Source organism: Talpa occidentalis, unplaced genomic scaffold (genome assembly GCF_014898055.3).
Source record: "Talpa occidentalis isolate TD23 unplaced genomic scaffold, MPIMG_talOcc4v2.1 talOcc4.10, whole genome shotgun sequence".
Taxonomy (NCBI): Eukaryota; Metazoa; Chordata; class Mammalia; order Eulipotyphla; family Talpidae; genus Talpa; species Talpa occidentalis.
Window position 1 is genome coordinate 94,297,339 of NW_023600993.1, and position 23,264 is coordinate 94,320,602.

Below are 23,264 nucleotides of genomic sequence, written 5' to 3' on the forward strand. Positions count from 1 at the left end.
AGCTTCGCAACCCAGCGCTCAACCGCTGCGCCACCGGGGAGGCCCGATTTGTCACATTTTTTAATGGAGGATCCATGATTCTTCTCTCCTAACAGTTTCCAGGCTCTGTTCATAGGTATTTATCAGCCATTCATGGAAACATTAAAATTGAGCAAAAAAAAAAAAAAAAAAGAGGTTGGAGTTCTGAGAGCTTCAGACTTCCTTTCTGACATTTCTCCCCCTTTGAACACAATAGGTGTTGAATGCAAAGTGATGGTGACAGGGTGAACTGGACACTGGAGCAGATGACCTTGAAGACAAACTGATTTTTTGGTTTTGTAGCTTTAATATGTCGTGTAAGTGCAGAAAGTTGAGGGAACTCATCTGAAGATCCCAGCACTTAGCTTGAAACCACTGAAGATAGGCCAAAGACCCACCAGACCTTAAAGATTTTTATCAACTATTACTGGAAGGGAGAGATGGAGAGATGTTAATTGATAGGACACAGAGGACCTGACGGTGTCCCCCAGAATCTTACCCAGTCTATGCTTCCGACAAGATTCAAAATGGTGCCAAGGAAATACCATGAGTTTTGCTGTTAGGTCTACATGACAATTCTGAAGGACTCTGAACTCTTTCTGTAACCCTTTTGAGCCTATAATGTTTTATTTCTTGAGTAAGAGTAATAATGATGACCACTGTTTATTTGGTGCATAATACGTGCCAAGCTCTACTTCTATCATCACATTTCAAACTCATGTGAACACACACAGTCCTGTGACTGGCATACAATGGGTGGTTAACCTTTGTTAACCCCTATCACACCCATTCAACACCACATTGACAACCCCATCAGGAGGAAACTCCACAGGAACTTCCTCTCTTTATTTTAAACACTTGTTTCCAGCTTACCAAAAATTTTTGTCTTCCCTTCTGAAAGGAACAAAGGAAGCAAGGAAAAAAGGAAGAAAGAGAGGAAGGAAGTCCAAATTGTTTATCATCTGTTATGTTCTTTACACGTTTTATGTGTATTATTTAAAATAATCGGAAGAAAGAACTAATGGTCTCAGGCTTAAAAGTGATGTGATAGACTCATAAAGGTTATGAGTTGGCCAAGGTCAAACCGCTAAGTTTTGGAGGCAGGATTGAATCCAGCTGTGCCTGATTCCCCATTATTCCAGAACCTTCCACATAGAATGGGATCAAAAGCAATGGGGAGGGCAGGCAATGGCCACCTCCTATCTGATTCAGATAATGCCTACATTTCACTTGACTTCTCACACTACCTGTAACCTATTATTCTTGTGGCTAAGGAAGTCGAGGAAACCTCACTCTCCTTCTCTTCCCCAATCTTAGAATCTGTAAAATGAGGGCATCTCACTGGAGAATGTCTATTTATTGTCCCTGCAAGTCCCCGCAGGGGTGAGAATCTATTACAGGGAGAGGAGAGAAAAATTCTGGATGAAATGTTCAACCTCAGGCTAAGCCATTGTCAAAAGAAGTCCCATTTACAAAAGACCATTGCCCATGCCTCTTGCCTCATGCCAATGGGGTGATGGTTTAGTCCATCACTCCCACTGGGCAGGATGGAACCACGGCGACAGTAGCTCCCTATCTCGTGCTTCATTATTCTGGAGTTCAGCTTTCAGCACCTAACTCCGAGAGGGTTGTTTTAATGGATCGTTAGAGTGTTTACTAGATTAAAACCGTGGCTGTCTTCTGCAAAACAACTCTGCAAATGGCTTTATGGGTTTCCGGATGTATTTTGTCTCAATGACTCTGCTCAGTTTGCAAATCAAATCAAAGTTGATTTTTCTAACTGCCACTCGGGTGCACCCAGCGGGAGTCTGCAAAAGCCAGCTGTGCTCCCTTGATGGCGGCACCAGACATGGGAGTGGTGCTGCCTGCTGGTGGACAGGGAGGTTCCAATGGAAGAGGGGGGAGAGCAAGTACCTGCTTGATCCTCACTGAGTGGAGGGGAGCAAGTCAGAGGAAACAGATTTTATTTTCTGGAAAGAGAAAAGGACCTATGTGGTCAAACACAAATAGCAGAAACAAATAGGAAACCAATCTGGAGTCATGATATTGAGAATCCCTGTAGTGTCCATGGGTAGGGGGGATTATGTGGGAAAGCAATGAGATCCCCGTCACCGCAGGTATCCAAGCAGAGGCGCTGGCCTTTTCTTGGTGGAGAGGGTATATCACTACCTCTATCACCTACTCATAGCTTCTAAGAGAATAGTTGGTCAAGTAGCATGTATTTTAAAAAGTGAGACCATGGAAGAATAAACTGTTTCTTCCCATCCGCCCATCCATTGATCCAATCAATCAATTGATTCATTCATTTATGCATGTGTTCATTTAACATATTTTACTGAGCATATCATATGCTAGAATCTGGGGACAAAACAGTGCTCAAAATTAGCACAGTTCTTTCACTTATATCACTAAAAATCTAGCTGAGAGAGACATTAAACATGTAAACAAACCAAAAAATGTGTATCCTTGCAAGTCATGACGGAAAAAAGTACAGGGGAGAACAAGAACGAGACATGGCGAGGCTCTACATTACATGGAGCTGGTCTTTCTGAAGCAGTGGGGGTCCAGCTGCAGTCTGAAAGATCTGTGTCCCTTAAACAGACACATATGGCAGAGGGGGAAGGATGAACAAAGTCCCGGGGGTTGGAAGGAGCGTGATATGAAGAATTAAAAGAAGCCCAACGTGCTGGGGTGTGGTGAGTAGGAGGATGGAAGCCTGATGAGGCCAGTAGTTATGAAGGGGCCAAATTATGCCGCTTTTCTTCCAGACTGTCCTGGCCCTTGTCCCCTCTTCCCTATGGGTCCACACCAGAAGGTGCCTTAGACTTGTGGCGAGTTTTCAGGCCTCAGTGACCCTGCCTTGGGTCAACCCTTTGGCTGGGCATTTCCCTGGGAGGGGATGGGTGACTTCAGGCGCTTCATTTGGAAACTATGTTATTTCTCTTCTCTCTATTGCACACAAATTCTCTTAAAGTTCTTTTCTATTGAAGGTTTCATGCACTAGAATACGTTTTATCTTTATGTGGTAGATGGCAGAACCCATTTAGAGCATGCATGTTTGGGGGTCCCGGGGTGCCCCTCAGCCTGCCCACTAATATAACTAGAAAACAAACCAAATGTTTAAGTTGATCTTTTTTTTTGCTCCATGACTCTTGGCTCCTTTCTTTTCAAAGTCTGAATAATAGTTTTCTGTCTCCAAACCAAAATGAAGTGTTCTTTTACCTACTGGCTGGACTTTTCTCTCTATAGCTCTGAACAGATCCCCAGACCGAGAGTGTAGCAAACAAAAGGGATTTTGAAATTTTCTTTTAGCTCTTGAACTTAAGGCAATTCCATTAGTTTTTTGCTGCCTCTCAACTTACCTCTATGTACTAAGAACGCAGCTGCGGACGCTGCTCACCACGCCCAGATCCCCCTTTCATGCTTGAGAGCCCCGCTATTCCCCAGTTACTGAGAGTGTCGAGGTCAAGGGCTTACTCCAGTGACTTGTGTAACGTTCAGGGGTAAAGTTCATTTCCCCTGGAGCCACCTTAGCAAGTGGGGGGACTGAGAGGTAGGAAGAAGGAGGTAGAAATCCTGGCATTCTTGCCTTGAGGCCAGACAGCTTTGGAGAAATTCACACACTATTCTAGACTTCTAGGCTTGAATTTTTTTCTCAGAATAGATTCTTACTCAGTTCTTTCTTTTTGGGATCCCACTTCCTTTTCTCACTTACAGCTTCCTTCCTGGAGCCCTCCTGCAATACATCCCATATCCCTGCCTCAGGCTCTTCTTCTAAGGACTCTCTCTGTCTTAAGACAACGCCCATTCATTTGTATCTTCTCATTGATAAACTCCAGATACCCCCTGTGGTTGAACTCCAATTCTGCTTCCTCTAAATCTCCAGTCAAAGTTATTAACAGCCAAAGCCTGGCTGAGGAACAAGGTAAAGAGGAAAGAGAAGCCAGAGCAGTAACCAAGGGTGATCGCTGGTTAAGAAGGCCTTCAGTGCTTGAGATAAGCCTGTGCTGACCCTAGAATGAACCCACCCTAATAGCACAGGCCTATCCTACAGCCCTTAGCTGTGCCTTCAAATTGACTTTATAAATAAATACTGTCCTCTGGGGTTGGGTGAATCCACCCACTAGATCCTCTCCCCACACAGGGTAACATGCTCCCCATGAAGGGCTTGGGGTAGGGGTGTGGCTCCCCAAATTCTTTCAAGGTGCCAGTTTACAGATGCTGAATAAGTGAGCTGACTACATGAAGGGGGTGACAGACATGAAAAACAGTAACATCTCCCCCAAACATTTGCAGCAAGTGAAACATGTTTACAAACATATTTTATCCTCATCATAAACTGGCCGGCAGAGGTCTGGGTGTGCTGGAGCTGGTTGTTGAACATTTAGGAACTTTTTGTAAGGCTGTTGTCAAACCAACATTGGACATGGTGGGGATATTTACACCTTGAAGATCCACAAAGACTACAAATTAGGGCTTTACTTTTACAAACAGATTTATCAGTAAATCACTCGCAGTAGGTATTTTCAAATATGTTCTCGAATGGGTAGAGAGGGGTCACTTTAGATATGGAGCCACTGAGTTTCAGGGAGAAGGATGGAGAACCCTAAGGTCCCTCAGCCTTGTCACAGAGAAATGTTGACTCCAGATGCATTTACTTGTCTCAGTGGGTATTTTGAGGATGCCAACTGTGTTCCAGGAACTTTCTTCCATGGAAAAAATGTGGTTGGAAAATTAGTGACTGGGTAAGGCTGAGCACCTCCCACAGGAGGTGACCTAAAAGGGCAATGCTGGTGCTTTTTCAAAGGTCCTGAACCTGCACCGGCCCCAGAACCAGCACCTGACACATGACTACCTGTGGAGTGTGAGAAGGATCATGTGGCCAGCATCGTGTGCAGGGAGGGCCAGGGTGTACTCCTGCCAGGGCCCCTCTGCAGATCATTCATTTCCGGCAGGAACAGGAGCCAAATCTGGATCTCAGTGCACCCCCAGGGTGTTCTGGCAGGGCTGGTTCCTGCACACCTCGCACACCTTTGGATATCACTGGCATCACACTGTGAATGAAGAGCCAGAGGCTCCAAATGGGAACCACAAGCACACAGCATCCCATGAGTCCTTTAAGGGCTGGACTGAACCCACCCCTCACCCCAATTTGGTAATAGGGTCCTTGAAGATTTAATGAAATTAGGATGAAGTACAATGGAGTAGGATGAGACCCTAACCCAGTAGGACCAGTATCCTTATAAAGGGGAGATTTGGACACAGAATATTCCACGTCAGGATAAAGGCAGAGACTGGGACACTGCATCTGCAAGCCAAGAAATAGCACAGATTGCCAGAAAAACCATTCTCCCTCCCAGCCCTCTGGAAGAACCACCACACTGATGTCTTGGATCTCAGACATCCAGCCCCAGAACAGTGACACAAGCCATTTTGCTCTTTCAGTCACTAGCCTGGGGCACTGCAGTACATACAGCAGCCACAGACCATGAATAAAGGTTCTTTGCTTTGTCTACCTACCACGTACGAGAGCTTGGGGACTAAGCACGCTGATACAGATGAACAGGGGTTCAAGTCCCACCTGCTGGAGCCAGAAGTGGTACCCAGAAGGGATGCACTGGACGTGGGGTCAGGCTGGACCTGAATGTGTGAGCGTGCGGGCTGACTGCGAGTGGTAGCTTCTGTCTCTGCAGGGTGCACACAGCTGACCGCAGGCACTGTCTGCAGTCACCAAGGACAGGACAGGCCATCAGCAAGTTGCTTTGTCACCAAAGCACTGGCCCTTACTCCGCACGTGTGGTGGCTCTTCAGGGGCTGTATGCCCGCTGGCAGATGCATGAGGAAGTGGTGCCCAGGAGGGAGGTGGAGGAACTTGGAGATAGATGGATGGTGCATGGACTCTGCTGCTGGGGCACATATGTCAGATAGTGCCTGAGGGATTCCTAGCCTCCTGCCTTTCTGTGTTACAAGGAATAGCATGTTTGGTAAACCTGGAAAGAGGGAAATTGGATTCAGGAAAGATGGGAAGGGTCCACTATTGATTCTTGACCTTAGAACTGGATACGAAGTCCTGACGGGCAGCACATGGATTTAACGGGGTTTGCTTTTACCTCACCCTGGAGACTCTAAGGGTAACATCTGGTTCAGATAGATTCTAACCAAACACAGGTTTCCTCTCCTCGGCCTTTTCTGTGCACTCACCTGAGGTCCTCCCGGCAGGTGTCTGCTGAGAGGGGAAGACTCCCTGGCCTGCAGGAGACCAGCACTCTGCAGCCCCCAGTTCTCTGCCTGTCCTCAAGTGCCGCTCTGCTCCCCTGGGCTGAGGCAATGGCCCTTTTTGAACTGGAAGATGAGGGTGTGGGTGCATGGGGTCTGACTCTGAGCCCTGCCTGGGCCTAACCAGCTGAACACTGATATTCAGTGATGGGTGCCTGTCACACTGCCCATGGGCACACACTCCACTAAAGGAAGATGTACCTAAAGGTCCACAGATAAGAAATTCCCATGCTAAGAAGACATAGACAGCTCTTCCATTCTAGTTCAACTCTGGAGAGTGTGGCACAGTGGGTGGGCTTCCGTGTGCCTGAGGATGGTGGCCCCTGAAATGGCCAGGGGAGTATAGTTTCAAATATTCTCTCTTGAAGTTCCCATGACCTATCACCTGTCCCATTCCTCAAATGTCCCATTACATGTTCCCAATTCTCAGTTCAGAAAGAATGATCCAACAGACTACCCTTTGGGGGGATTCTAAGACACCCAAGGAGGTGTTCCTAGAATTGACATACCCACAGAGGGCACAGCAGTCTCGTCAAGCCCTCCCTTGTCTGGCAGTGAAGGCTAGAGGGGAGTCCTGAGCACTGTCACAGGAGGGAGCACTCTCTGCAAGCTTCTACTTTCTCTAATCGTTTCCTTCCCTGCCCGCTTGACATCGGATGCTGCCGACACCCTGCCGTCGCTCTTGCTGTCGAGAGCTTGAGTGCTATCCAATTGATGGTGTTCTTCCTTCTAGATTATCTGTTTTCTTCAGTGGGAAAGTCTGCCAAGCCCTGTGATTTGTGTCACTTTTGCTTGCAGGCCATCCATTCTGCCTTCCTCACAAAGTGTATTTTATCTCTTTCTGTCCAGTAGTCTGAGTTCCTGAGCGGGAGCAAGTTAGGGACATGCCCACCTCTCATGACTTATGTGAAGTGGGAGTGAGTCTTATCTGAGTGAGTCTAGTGCTTCTGTCTTCTCCATCCTCCTGGGTCTTTCCTTTTCTGTCTACATATTGATCTGATTTTCTTTAAAGTTGTAAAAGCCGTGCGTGATAGGTCTTAGTGGAGATAGTCTTCTCCCTCCCTCCTTCCCTCTCTACCTCTCGCTTCCCCTTCCCCCACATGTGTGCGCTTCCTCTGCATGTGTGCACATGCCTGGATATATTTACACACACACATATACAAACCTGGGTCATCATTTGTGTCCATGGTTTGCATCTATGATTATATGTCTACTTATTGTTGTAAATGTCATCTCTGTGGAAGCAACCCATGATCCTAGATATGCTGTCAATAAATGCAGGCAACAGAATACAACTGTCCAATTTTGGTGTGTTTATATGGGGAGGATAGCTGTTAAAAATATCAATTCTATAACAAAAAGATAAACCTGATTTCTGGCCATTCAACCTTGTAATAGGTTAAATGATAACAAACCATTCATTGATTTTTTTTAAAAGAGTAATAAACAGAAACATGTACCAATTGAAAGAGCCAGGCAATTCAATTATAATTAGGAAAACAAAAAGTGATGAGCCTGAACAATGCTGCCTTAGTTTGGGGGATAAGTGTTGAAAATGCCAACTACATAATAATGGAGTGTTTGCTTTTTCATTATGAGAGACACAAACACTAATCACCTTATTTTTGAAAGCTATGTAGCAATTGAGTAAAGCATAAAACCCAGAAGACAGGGCTAGCAGACATGCTTTTAAGAAAGACCCATGTATAGACCCAAATATGGTGACCATATATAGCAGAAGAATATTTGAATAAATTTATATTCACGACTCCACTGATTAATGTACCAGTTAATCCATCCATCATCCATCCTCTATCCATCATCCATCCATCCATCCATCATCCATCCATATACATCCAATAAATATGATTTGAACTCGTTATATACTTATATCCTAAGTATATATTAATACCTAGATGCAAATCACTCCAGTGGAAAAAAAACAATTCTTGTTATTTTTAGTCATTATTTCCTAACTCTCCCTGTGTAGCTAGAGGAAGAAATACTTAAACAGCTGAAGAATAACTGAAGACAGACAAGGATATGCCAACATACCTTTTGTTGCCAGACGAACGCAGTTGATTTTGGTCTCCTGTGAACAACAAAAATGAGACTCCAGTTAATTAGTGGTGGGTTTGGATTGTTATATAAAGAAGAAATATATACTTGCATATCCATGCCTGCATATGTATTTTAAATTATAATTTTAAATGTGTCCTTTCCATTCCCCCCCCCCCCCCACTGGAATCACCTTTTAATTCTTGCTCTTCATTTCTCTACAGGCTAGTATTTATTTCTGCCTTTTGTTTTCTGGCTCATAAGCCTCTTTCCCAGATAGAACCATGTTGTAAACATATAAGATACGGCCCAGAACAAAACAGATTCAACAATCACACTTAGTGGCACGCTAGGGCATGCACTGTATTTCATTCAGTCACTTGGGTTAGTAGATGTTACCAGCCCATCTACAGGAACCTGTTATGGGAAATGATGTGTCTGCCTTCACAGGCTAAAACAGATCTCGGCCTTGCCCACATGAGTGGTAAGAATCAAACTGCTACTTTTTTTTTTTAATTTTAAAGATTTATTTATTTATTTATACAAGCACTGGGTACAGTCAGAAGCGCGGGAGGGTGAGAGAATTCACCAGAGCCAGAGCGGGGAGTAGAGCAGGCAGAAGGACCAAAGTACACTGCTGAGGGGAGCAGCGGGCGGCAGGAGAGGTCTGCGCGCCATGTGGGACCCTCCTCCGGTGGCCGGGGAGCAGCCGGGGATCGAACCGGCACCGCAGAGGCTGCAGGCAGCTTCGCAACCCAGCGCTCAACCGCTGCGCCACCGGGGAGGCCCCCAAACTGCCACTTTCTCTGGTAGACCTCACAGATTCCATGCATATGTGTGTGTGTGTGTGTGTGTGTGTGTGTGTAAGGACGAACTCTTGTCATTTGCAACCACAGGGATAGAACTGGAGGGGATGATATGATGCTAAGTGAAATGAATCAAAAGGAGAAAGACAGATACTGGCTGGTTTCATTTATATGTGGAATATAGGGAAAAAATACCAAGGGCTAGACAAAGCCAGACCAGTAACCAGTCCTTGCAATCTCACTGTGGAATTGAGTCTACAAAACGGGAGAGGGGGAGGGGAAGCAGACTGGGCAGGATGGCCTGTGCTGGAGGATTACTGGTGCTCTGGTGGTGGGTGTGCTGACATGCATCTGAGAAGGTATATGAGCCTGTGCCTCTGAATCACATACTGTCTTGGAAACCAATGTTACTTTGGAGAGCACATACACAGGTTGGGTTGACGTGACTTCTTTGGAACAATTGTTACCTTTTCTTTCTTTTTTAATGCTGAAAGTTCTCCTTTTTTTAAAAAAAATACTTTTTAAAATTGTATAAGATGGGAAATGCAGCAATGTTAAAATCATATAACATTATGGTACAAATATATGACATATTCACTTGAAGTTTCATATGAAATTTGAAAGATACTCTATTTTTAAAATATCAGAAGAAATTTTAAAAGAGAAGGGGAAAACCATCAGCAATTATTAGGAAATTAATCTATTAAATTATGACATAAAGAATATATGACAGAGTTGAGACCAAACCTATCAGTTATATCCATATATGTGGATGGGTTTGACTCCTATAATTAAATTGATTTCAAATTGTCTCATATAGCAAAGCCCAGCTATTTGTTATATATAAAGGTCACACCTAGAACAAAGTAATGCAGAAAGGCAACAATAAAGGAATGGCAGAAACTATAAATAGCAAATGAAAAAAATTAAAAAAAAAAATCAAACCAGTAGCAATGATCCTGATAGCAAAGAGCAGAGTAGAACGCAATTTAAAAGGCATTAAAAATAACAACAGACACCTTTTAATGCATGAATTCACAATAATGATAAGTAGGTATAAATAACTATGTACCAAAACCCCACAATAATCATCTTTATGAAGTAGAAGCTACAGGAGCCACAAGAGTAATAGAGTAATGTCGGTTTAAGACAGATCAAATGCAGAAAATAAGCAAGTATATAGGAGAGCTAAAATAATTAGGCAGATATTGTGAATATGTATCAAACCCTATAGCCTAATAATAGGGAGAAAAGGTTTCTTCTTATGAGTTTATAAAGCATTTACAAAAATTGATCATATATTACCTAATTAAGAAAGCATCAGTATATTCCATAAAGTAGAAATATTGCAAGCAGCATTCCACCATTACAATGTAATAAAATGAGAAATTAAGACTATTTAAAAAACCAAACCATTCCTTCCACTTGGAAATTTACAAAATAATCATTTTGATCAACTCCTGGGTGAAAGGGGATATTACAAGCAAAATTTTGAATACTCTTTAACAAAGTATACTGAAAAATCTACAAAACAAAGCAGTGAGTAGATGAAAGTATATCAGGAAAATAAAAGAATTAAAAGTGGACTAAATCTAGAAAAGAAACAAAAAGTTAAAAAAACCCACATAGCAATAATAAAGACAAACACAAAAACTATTGAAGTAGAGATGATAATAGTAGCAGAAAAAGCCACATTGTTATTTTTGTAGAATAAATTTGCTTTTGCATGTATAACACTATTAAACATATGACAAAATTCAACACCCTAAGAAAAAGAAAATGCTGTCAGCAAGTGGAATGTATTCCAGAAAACATGGTTTGATGTCAGGAAATCCATTCATATTACAGTCCATGTCAATAGACCATACAGAAAAAAACACTGGACACAATTCAACACCCATTCCTGATTTTTTAAAATATTCAAGAAAATAAAAACTGATTAAGACTTTTATGATACAAATATTTATCTTAGTCATAAAACCATATTCTTACTTAAAAGGAACTGAGTAGAGGCAGTCCCATTAAGATCAAAAACAAGAATAGGATGCCCTTGGTCTCCACTACTCCTTTAAATTTACTAGAAGACAGTGCAAAGAAATCAAGTAGAGGTGACTTTAAGCTTGCAGACATCTTTGCTTGCAGACATCCCTGAAAATCACTAGAAAATTACTAATAAAATAATAGAATATAAAATTAGCACACAAAGCTAATGGTATCCCTATATACGACCAATAATCCGTCAGAGGACATCATGGCCCCTAGTCCCATTTACAGTGGAAAAAAAGATTAAATACTTGGTAATAAACTTGGCAGGAAGTGCAAAACCTCCTGCAAGACACAAACGTAGACCTGAACAAACAGAAAGCTACACTCTGTTCTGAGATAGGATAATTCAACATCTTAAAGGTGTCAGCTTACCCTAATTAACATATGAATTTAATGCAATTCCAGTAAAATTACTAATAAGTTTTTTTTTTTATAGAGCTGGACAAGTTGACACTAAAGCTTCTATTAAAAAATGAACATGTAAGAAGAACTAGGAAATCATTGAAAGAGAAAATCTAAGCAATGGGAATTGGTCTATCAGATATTAAAGCATAGAGCCTCTCTAATTATAAGAGTGTAGTATCAGTGCACACCCAGGCAACAGGCCAGTAGAAGAGCAAGTAAAAATCCAGGAAAAGACTCAAGCACATGTGAAAATTTAAAATATGAGAAAAGTGGCCTCTCAAGTTGATGCAAAGATGGACCTTTCCATAAATGTCAGGACTACTAAGAAAATAATGGGAGGAAAATAAAATCATTTGCATACTTTATGCCATACACACAAATAAACACCAAATATCAGAAATTCAAATGCAAAAAATTAAACTATGCAAGTATTAAAAGCAAATGAGGGTGAATTCAAGAGAGGTCTGTGTAAGAAGGGACCGTTCTTACAAGTGGAATGTATTCCAGAAAACAACAGAAGAACAAAAATGATGCCTTTGACTACTTTTTTCTTTTTTTGGTGTGGCAAACGTACTATAAGCAAAGTCAAAGGATACATAAATAAATTGCATCATTTATCACAGATAAAGAGTTAATAACCCTGATAAATAGCTCTTAAAATTGAAAGATAAAACCATGATAGACACTTGTTGAGAGACACAAAGAGGTAATTGAAAAATTATATGAAAATGTTTCCTAAGTATATGAATAGAAGTTGACATCACTTATACTAAGAGAAAGAAAATAAAACTACACTGAGATAAAACTTCTTATGTGTAACTTTGAGAACAATTAAAATTAGATCACATAAACTCTTGGTCAAACTGTGGAAAAATGATCTGCAGCATCTCTCCACAATATGTCAGCAGCGATGGAGACAAGAATCATCATCAAATGCTAAAACTAAGGGGTGGAAGTTTAATGGAGAGCAGGATGCTTACATAGCCTAGAAATTTATCCTAACAAAAATACATATACATTAAAAAGAAATAATGACTTTACAGTGGAAAAAACCTTGGTGACCAAAGTCAACCTCACGAGTAACAGGACACAAGGACATCAGTGCCTCCTGATCTGATATACTGAGAAAACTCAGCATCCTTTTTCTAACAGTCCTGCCCAAAAGTCACAACCCAGTCATAAGTAAACCTCAGAGAAATCCAACATGAAGGACAGTCTACAAAACAACAGACCTGTAAGAGTCAAGTTATAGGAGCCAAAGGAAGATGGATATACAAGGAATCTAGAGACATGAAAATGACTGTAACATGTGATCCTGAGCCAGGCTGTAAAAAACAATGTAAAGGACAAAACTGAGACACCTGGAAACATTGAGGCTAACAATGTTATATCAATGTTGATTTTCTGTAATTGTATTATATCAACTGTATTGAAAGTACACATTGACATGTTTAGGTATAGAGGGGTGATAGATCAACCAATCAATAAGTAGATTGAATGTTAAGACAAACAGAGAGGGAGAGTATAGGGGAAAGAAAATTAAACGTGGTGAACTGTAAGCAATTAGGGAACCAGGATGGATGGCTTATGAAAACTCTTTACACTATCCTTGACACTTCTCTGTAAGTTTGTATCATCTCAAAATAAAGAATTATAAATATTTGGAGGGGCAAAGAGCATGAGTTGGGTAGAGGGCACAGAAGACTGGCCATGGGTGGATCACTGTTGAAGCTAAGAGTTGGGTCAAACAAAATTTTAAGTGTGAAGATGCCTGCAAGATGCAAAGTACATTGCATGACTTCATTGTAGTCAATTCACATTGGGAATATCATCAATATTATTTGCCCTGTCTTCCATGGAACATATTCCAAGATTTTTAGCACAGCATGTAAGTCCCTATTCCCACCACCCCCACCCCATTTATGTTCTCTTTCTCTCTCTCTCTCTGGTCTTTCTATATTCCAAGTCAACTCCTACCAAATCTTCCCAAATGTAAAATGGAGTTTGCAAATTTTGGATCTCTACCAGGTACTCCTTTTGCTGGACACACCCTGTCCTCTGCCCTTTTGTCTACATGGGAAGTACCCACTTATCTCTCAACTAACTCAGGTGTCACTCTTCTTGTGAGTCAGTCCTGAGCACCTCCTTCTCCAGACTTCTCACTGTGTGCTGGGTATTCTGGCACAGTGATTCCTGATACAGCTTATTGTACACATTTGTTTTCACAATTGTCTTTTCCACTGGATTTTGAGTTCCCTGAGGGTAGGTGTGCTATTTATCTTTGTATCTCCCACTAACTCAGAGCAAGCCCTTAATAGAGGATTGTTGGATTTTTACCATTATCATGTCTGTCTTCATCACCAGTGTCCCCTTGCAGAGGAGAGCAGGGCTAACTATGACACAATTTTGCCAAGTAAATAAATGCATGCAGTGTGTGGGAGACTGGGTTCAGGCAGTGTATCTGACCTTGGGCAAATCGCTTCCTACTCTGGACTTCAGTCTCTTTTTCTGCCAAAATAAGGGAACTGTGCAATCTACAAGTATCCTTCCAAAATGACATTTTCATGTTTGCTGTTCCTCAGTGCTAACGCCACGGAGCAGCTGCACAAATTATCCCCTAATTGGGATGTCAGAAATGTGGTTCCTGGGGTCTCATGATCTTCCATTGGGTCTAGTGATTCCCAGGACTAAGCCCACCTAAGCCAGAGATTTCCTTTTTGTCTCCCTGCATGGCTCTTATCTGACCTTAATGATCCTGGCTTTGGTGAGCAATCCTTTGAGCTGTAATTACTAATTGATGTTTGTAAAGTCTTTGAAATTCTCAGGTGACAGATGTAATCTAAGGCCAATTTATTATGATAATTGTTATTAGTACAGTTCCTCATTATTTGTTGATGTTAATGGCTGGGCCGGCGGGTGTTTCAACACCGAGCAGGGGACTGAGGTTGGTCATGTCTGGTGGAGAAAGAGAAAAATATGGATGTGTGAGGGATTTGGAGGTCTTTTAGGGACTCTTGTTGGTTTCAGTCTAGCCAGATTCCACTTTATGAAGAACCAGCCTGAAGCATGGTATGAAATGCCCAGGACTGTCTAACTGCATTTTTATATGCTCCAGTTCCAACCCAGTTCAGTCTCTTGCTTCTGGAATGTATTGCAGCGGATCAGTCACAGCCCCTCTGTGTCTTAGCTGGCTCTGCTGGTAAATGAAGACACATATAGTATCAATTTATACTTGTGGTTTGGGGATGTGGGAAGACCAATTAGCAGGCTATTGAGGTTTCCCAAGTAACAAATGATGGTATTCAGGAGTAGGATGGTGCACTGGAGTATATGAGTTTGGGAGAAATATAGAGTGTAGAGTCAGTACAACTCGGTGACAACTGAATATAGAAGATGAGTTGTCTTGGACAACCCCAAAGCTCCTAAGACAGGAAACACTTAATGGATATTTTGCGGGGGAAGGTAATGAACAATTCAGTTTTAACAAAACCATTGGACTCATTTGCTTTATATGAGACTTCTCAGTTTTGAATAATGATATAATGAATTTGAGTTTGCAAAGTTGGGGTCTATGATGTGAAAGATGAAATTTGACCAAAATACAGACTCCAGGAAGAGTCAGCAGACAAATCATTCTTACTCCTCCATTGTCTTTCTGTAAGTATAGCATTCCCAATAATATTTGAAATCTCATATTTCCTCATGTGCCCAGTGTGTCAACTGGAGTCTCAGTATACTCTGGACCTCATTCTTGTTTCTCCTTCATGAATTTCCTTCTTTTAATTAAATATGTATGCATACACATTCATTTATATGTGTACACGCATACACATATACACTGAAATATCTACATGAATGTGTGTATAAATAGGTATATACTGGTCACACACACATATATTCATACTGAGGACACCTTCACTTAGAAATATGCAAACAATTATACCTATTAAGATCCTAGTACGCTTGGTAGGGCACAACTCATTATGGGGAAACTGCATATGGGGAAACTAAGACCCAGTAGTCTAGTACTCAGTTCATGCAGTTGAAAAATCACAGAGCCAGTTCTTAAACCCATTGATCATTTCCCAAATCAGAGATTGCTCGCTATCTGGAAGCTAACTGGGCCAAACTTCATGGGAACCCTCAATTTTGAGGGAGGCAGAGGCCTTGCTATATGAAAACTTAGACTGTTATTTCCATGAGTATTTTTGGAAGTGGGGTCTGGAGCATTGGTGTCTCAAGACCTGGGATGACAAGATTATCTGCTGTCAACATTTAGGTAACCTTCATTTCCTTCTCCAAATGAGTTTAAAGTATATTTGCATTGAAAGGAAAATGTTCTTGGTCCCTTAGGTCTCATACCATGATAATAAAATTTGCAGGAACTGTAAGTGAGTGAAAAAAATAAATTATCAACCTGGGAGAGCTCATCTTGGTATTTGTACAAGGTGACACGCAGGGAATTTCTGTCTCATTTGGAGAGAGAAGTTTGAGACCAAATAGGGCTTCAACAGAAGTTCAGCGCTTTTAAGAGCATGTGATAAAACTTGAATGGTGGAATGGAGGCCTGGTAGTACAGATATCCAAGGGGCTTGGCAGCCCCCAGGAGGCAGAAACCACTGAGGACTGGTTAGGGGGCCTAGGTAGGTAGATGGGGCAGGACCTAGGCTACTAGGCTTTCATGAAACAAGAGCTTGAGGGGGCATTTACTGGGCCAAGGATTTCCAAAGCTGTTTTAGAAAGATTGTGATGCTACTCCTAGATGCCAGATGTCAATTTCAGTCCTCCTACCCATTTCTACAAGGCTGATGCAGAGATACTAAAATACAGAAATGTGTTCCTAACGTACATCTACAGAAAGAAAGGGTATGTGGAGGTTTTTGCTTCTGGAGTTCAACCATTGATTGGTAGATGACCCATGTCTTCTGAGACCTCTCAACCACACAGCTCTTCAAAGTGGCCATAGATCTGAAATATCCAGGAGGGAGAGGTGGTGGGGAAAGCACAGTGGACTGTGGTAGAAGACTATATGGGTGCTTTGATGGTGGGAGAACTACGGTGGCCACACCTGAGGGGAGAAATCATATATTGTGAAAAAAATAACAAGGATTTAAAATAATGCTGCTTCATTAACATATGTATTAAAAATAAAATGATAGAATGGCAAGAATGTTAGGTAAAAATCTTGTCAAAATAAAAAAAATCAAAGTGGAACAGTTTCACAGGGAGTATTAAACGTTTCTTTGCCACATCTTCATGGAGATAAAGAGGGAGCTGATACTAAGATCTCTACTCAGCATGAAGAAACAGATACTCTGAGATTCCAGGGTCTGTCAGCACTCCAACTCTGTATTGCTTAAATGGACTCACTTTGCCTATGAGACAAATCAGGAAGGCGTGCAGGTGAAAGCACCTTGTTTGGTGCCTGGGCTATAGCAGGTGTTGTAACAGGAAGTTCTTAGAATCTGTGAAAAGAATGGTACAGGTGCCTCAATAGTGGATCCAGATGATGAGGGTTTGAAAGAAAAGTTTAAAGCAAAATGGGGAATTGTGGTGGTCTTTAAGGATATTCTTTTTTTTTTTTTAAAGGATATTCTTAAATATCCCAGGTCTCCTTCTGGGAGAAGAGTTGGGTTGCACCACCTCATTCTTTTTGAAGTCAAGCATTGCCAAATGACTAGCCTTGGCCACTGGAATGTGAAAGTGCTGGCTATCATTTTATGTGGAAACTTATTAGAACCAGCGTCCTATTTATTTTTCTCTGCTTGGTGACTATAGAAATATTTTTCAAGACGAAATCAGCCCGAGTCCCTGAGTGACTATGATAAGCAGACCCATTTTTAACATGTAGAAGAAGGAGTGAAAAATATCTTTTTTCTGGTACATTGAGATTCCATGGTTGCTTGTTACTACAGAATAATTTAGCTTATCCTAACCAATATAGGGGTTTTCTTATAAACTCCCTGATGACATATCTAATACCCAAGCCATGAAATCTCCTATGTGGACTTAACTCTGATTCACATGAGTTGGGTTATCCATCTTCTCATTCCATAGCCCACCTGAGCTTTTCTTATGACATGTGAATAGTCACTAAATTGAAAAGAGAACCATGAAATGGGGACTTCAGAGGCAAGATCAGATCCAAAAGACAAGATGAATTATGTTAAAAGATTCAAGAAGAACAAATGCCAGGCTTGAAAACATATATGAAGAATTAAACTAAGAAGAATAAAGTGGGGTTGTGAATCCTCTTCAGGGCGCATGGGGTTGAGTTATTTATTAGGTTGAGCAGTGATGGATTTGTTTTTCTTGACATCTAAAGACACCTCCTTTTGGTGAGATAGTATGCAACCACCAGGTTGTGCTTTTGGCTATAAGGAGGGATACTGGACACACATGGTTGTTTCACTTACGATGTCAACAGTCTTTTCATATACCCAATCCTGTGCCTGTGAATGGGAACTCTTGGAAGTTCCCAAGGTCTTACTAGTTTTGTTTGCCTTTCTGAATTTTGCTGTTCAGTTGGTCATTCTTTTGGTGGATGGTCTGCTGCCCTTTGCTTGAGCCAAAGGGTCTTTCCCATTTGCAGCAATGTGGATGGAACTAGAAGGAATTATGCTCAGTGAAATAAGCCAGAAGGAAAAAGAAAAATAGCAGATGGTTTCACTTATAGCAGGAATATAGGAGAACCAAATAAGACATCAGTGTAAAAAAAATAATAACAGTATAAACACAACAAGGCAAAACCAGACTATTATAAATCCGAGACATCCTGCAGGGGAGGAGGCAGGAGAGGGCTCAGAGGGAGGGAGGGAGGAGCACAGGGGACTGAGGTGATGGTGCACAGGCACCTTGGTGAAGGAAACTCTATGGGGACTACACCTGAGGGGGTGGGGAGAAGCAAATAAAAAAAAGAATATTAAGGAATTGTTGTTGATATGCTAAAAATAAAAGAATAAAGCTTGGGGTGGAGACACAAAGCAACCAGCCATGAGTGAGTCAAGGTAGTCAACAACTGTGATACAGACATGTTTCTCCAGGTGCCCCAGTGTTAGAAAGTATGTGCTTTCATGTGGTGCCCACTCTGCAAGGGATATGGCAGGTAAGGATGTTCCAAACTTTTCTTCCCTCAGCAGAAGAGCTTCAGGAAAACAGCAGGGTTGGTGAGTGGTGGGCACAACAGATATTCCAACAACTGTGGCAGATGCCTGATATGCATGGTCTAATTTACTGTTCCCAAATTTGGGGCAGGTAGATCATTAATCATGCCACATACCCTGAAATATTAGTTAAGCAGGTCAAGTTGGCATAGCTGAGCAGTCATAATTCAAAGCCAAGTCAGTCCGAGTCTTAGTTCTCTCCATCCTACCCTATCCCTGAAAACTCATTCATATGCAAATATTCTTTTTAACACGTTCTTGGACACAACTAAATATAACTTTGTCCAACTAATTCAGAGCTCTACTTAGCTCTAGGTAACTCAGCTTTACCTAGATTATCACAACAATTTTCTGTGATTACACTGCAAACATGAGGATCCATTCAAAATAGCATCTGACTTCCAACTGCTCTCAAGAGGCAGTTGAGTTCAGGAGTTGGAAGAACAAGTGAGAGAAAGAGAACAATTGCCCTTCTACCTCCCATTTTGCTTATTTAGCTCACTATTTGGCAGAGGCATCATCCAGGTTAAATGTGTCCCCACATAATGAAAATGATATGGCAAGGAAAGAGTTTTCTCCGCATAAATAGAACATGCACAACAGCACTGCCCAACAAAAGATGGCTTCTGATGGAGATTTGCATGAATTTGCCACACTTGTTTTGCATCCAACCGTTAATTATGGTCCTTTCAACTTCACAATCATGGCTAATGGTGGTGGGGAGGCAGAGAACAGTAGATTCAGCAGACCTCATTCTGGGAAGAGTGGGAAAGAAACAATACAAAACTGCACCCACCCGCTGTTTACAACTGAGACAGCTACTCCGGGTACCATTTGGAAGACTTGGAGGAAGTCAAGGCTGCCCAGGATTCGGGAGCTTGAGAAATGAGACAGCTGGGGAAAAGTTTTACTTATCGTGATGGAAAGAAGGTTCTTTAGGGTTCATTTGTTGATGGTGAAATGACTCAGAATCCAATCTAATATGCTGCACTTAATGGAAAGTTAGACCATATTGACACTTCCTTGTGACTTTCAGTATTCACGATCTTTTCTCATTAGTTCTCAGAATGATTGTGTGAAATATTTCAGTTTTATAACTGAGAAAACAGATAAGCCTAGCCCAGAAGAAACAGTTTTCATCTGTATTTATTCATTTATCAAATGATTATCAAATATCTACAATGTGCTGAATATTGGGCTCAGGATGGAGGATACAGCAGTATAACAAAACAGAGTTCCTAACTCCTGGAGGTCTTAGTTTAGTGAGGGAGGCATGAACTACATGGGAAATGAAAAATATACCCCACATAATAAAGAAAAAGAAAAATGTCATGGGTGAGCACTTGTGTGGATGACTTTCAGATAATATAGCTGGGAAATCCCCAGAGAATGTGATCTTGAAACAGAGGCTTGAAAAATGAGAAGATGCTAGCTCTTCAAAGAATGAAGAAAAAAAAGAGATTCAGGTAAAACCATAGACTTCATGGGACACTGAAGTGAGAAAATATCTTGGAATGTTTAAGAAATAATATCTTACAAAATGACCAGGAGAGGAGAGTTAATTAAAATGTGACAAGCCTGGCCTAATTACATTTGAAGCACAACATCAGATTCTAAACACCCCCTTTTAAGCATATGTTTGGAATAAAAGAGTCTGTCTATGACTGAGATAGATATAAAGAGATATGGAAATCATGCCATATGAGAAAGAGAAGTTACTGCATCTTAAATATCAGTGAGGAATGGCCTGGATGCAGGGGTGAGAGTTGGTACTCTCTCATTTTCTCTGAAAGGCTGACATGAGAAGGAAAGATTTAATTTGTTCAAATCAATACAAGTTTCCAAGAGGAGAGAGTTCAAGCAACACACCTTGGCTTTATAGAAGGAAGAGAGTTCTAATAATTTTACCTTCTTCACAAAGAAATTAACTCTTCTCTAGAGAAGTGCCATGGTAAATTTGAAGCATTACAATACCCTACCAAAAATGTCTTATTGAATAATTTTTTGTCACTCCTGGTCTACACTAGGACTAGGTGACACTTAAAAATTCCACTCAGGACCTTCCCGGTGGCGCAGTGGTTGAGCGCTGGGTTGCGAAGCTGCCTGCAGCCTTTGCAGCACCTGTTTGATCCCCGGCTGCCAGCGAGGATCCCACATGGCATGACAGACCTCTCCTGCCATGCCTGCTGCTACCCTCAGCAGTGTATTTCATCAGTCTGCCTGTTGTGTTCCCCACTCTGGCTCTGGTGAATTCTCTCACCCTCCCACATTTCTGACTGTACCCAGTGCTTGTAAATATAAATAAATAAATCTTAAAAAAAATTCCACTCAGTGGAATTTATACTATAGCTGTATCCAAAACAAATGGTGACAATATAACCTGAGAAATAAGAAAGGGACAGAAAATTCAGTACCAAGGACAGTGCCACAACCAATAGGACTACCTTTGCTATCTGCAATCAAGCATCAATGCGTAAATGTGTTATTACTAATCTGATCAACATTCCCAACATGAATGCCTGTGAATAGGTCACATGCCATGAAAACACCAACAAGGTCTTTAAGCACCTTATAATGTACACCATCCTTTGGATTCTCCATAGTGTTAATAGGATGGAATAAAAACATACATAGATTATGTATAATCCATCAATATAATGCTTTAAACATGTCTTTACTATCATGCTAATACTGATCAACATTTAATGGGTATCCATTCTTAAATCTAATTATTAATTGCTTGACATATCATTTTACTTGTTTGTTTGTTTGTTTGTTTAGCCTCTCCCCTACTGGAATATAAATGCTGCAAGGCAGGGATTTCCTTTCCTTTTTTTAAATTTTTTAAGGATTTATTTATTTATGCATACAAGAGCTAGGGCACAGGCCAAAGATGCAGGGGGTGAGAGGATTCACCAGAGACAGAGAGGGGAACAGAACAGGCAGACTGACTGAAATACACTGCTGAGGGGAGCAGTGGGCAAGACAGGAGAGGTCTGCTGCGCCATGTGGGTTGCTCCCTGGCTGGCCAGGGATTGAACTGGTATTTCAGAGGCCATGGATTGCTTCATAGTGTGGTACTTAACCCCTTGCACCACCAGGGAGGCCCAGGGCAGGGATTTCTTGTCCATTTGGCTTTCTGTTTTAATCCCAGTACTTAGAAGTGTATTTTTGACATATGACATATACTTCCTAATGTTTACTTAATTAATTGATCAATCATATGAAACTCTTTCAATTGTTTACTTAAAGCTAGACAACTTCACAGATTTTGTGTGCAGGAAGTCTGATATAAAGGCTGACTATTTAGCTACTCTGTTCAGCTCTAGGAACCATTCTTAACATCTATACTTGAAGGTATCCGGACTCTCAAAATTTCTTACTCAGTTCTGACTTGCACATGGGGTTGGAAATAATGAAATTGAATGATAGTAAATATTGCAAATTCACTCACAATCATTCTGAAACAACTAGCCATTTTTGCTTTCCTTTGTTTTAGTTTGATATAACTTTGCTTCATCCTTTGTTTATAAAATTTTAGAGAGATGAATTTACTGAATTCTGATGTTTAGTTAACCCAAGATATTTTTTACCCTTTTATAAGGGGAGCAAAGCACCACTTTAAAAAAAAAATTGAGTCTACTGATTTTGTTCATGGCTTATTTTATAGTTGCTGTTTTTCTTGGCTTCTCCCCCTACCCTGTTTTTTTCAGGCTTTTTATGATAGATTGGAAGGTTGCCTTTATGTTAACCAAAATAAGGGACCAGGAAAAAGACTAATAAATACAAAGTAAAGATCAAAATCAACAAGCAACTATAAACCAGAGACACACTACGGGGGTGGGGGTGGGGAGAGGAAGGACTAGGGTCAAAATAAGGAGGGGTGCAATTGTATGGGGAATATAACCAAAATAAAAATGCATACATTGTGCAAAAATGAAAAATGATGTAAGAATTATATAAAATAAAATATTAAAAAAAGCATGCTTTTAAAAATTGTCAAGATCAAAAATAAAATAGTTTTGTATTCCATCCTGTCTAAAGCAAGAAAATTAACAGGTTTGTATTTACATTCATCAATCCTCTCATTCTCAGTTGTTTTTTTTTTTTGACTAAAAAGGAGAATTTTAAACCTAGATCATAATGGGTTTTTTTAATATTATACATCTTCTAAGTAATTTTTTATATTAACCTCTTTTGTAATACATTTAGATCAATTATTTAGCATTAACACTATGTTTAAATTAGTTTCCATCCTCATGATGGGTCTTTTTATTTCTCTGTTTTTGATTTCTTCATTTTGATTCATTGCTCGGTCAATTGCTCTTTGAATGATTTATTAGCAGCAGGGCATGTGTGAGCCCCAAGGTACTGAGAATGTCTTTCTGATGTGTTTGCACAAGAACAACAACTTGGCTGATAAGGAATTTGTGGGTTATAACATTTTCTTCTCAAAAATCCTCCAGGCTTAACTGCATTGTCTGCTGCCCTT

The 23,264-nt window shown here is 40.9% G+C and overlaps 1 protein-coding gene across 2 annotated transcripts in view; it reads right to left on the minus strand.

Annotated features, from left to right (window-relative positions):
• Positions 1 to 23,264, minus strand: part of PTPRT (protein tyrosine phosphatase receptor type T) — a 917,718-nt gene that overhangs the window by 160,366 nt on the left and 734,088 nt on the right. For both annotated transcript variants that reach the window (XM_054697687.1, XM_054697683.1), the window contains exon 13: positions 8,350 to 8,386. In XM_054697687.1, coding sequence (XP_054553662.1) covers positions 8,350 to 8,386 — 37 coding nt within the window. The remainder of the gene's footprint in view (positions 1 to 8,349; positions 8,387 to 23,264) is intronic.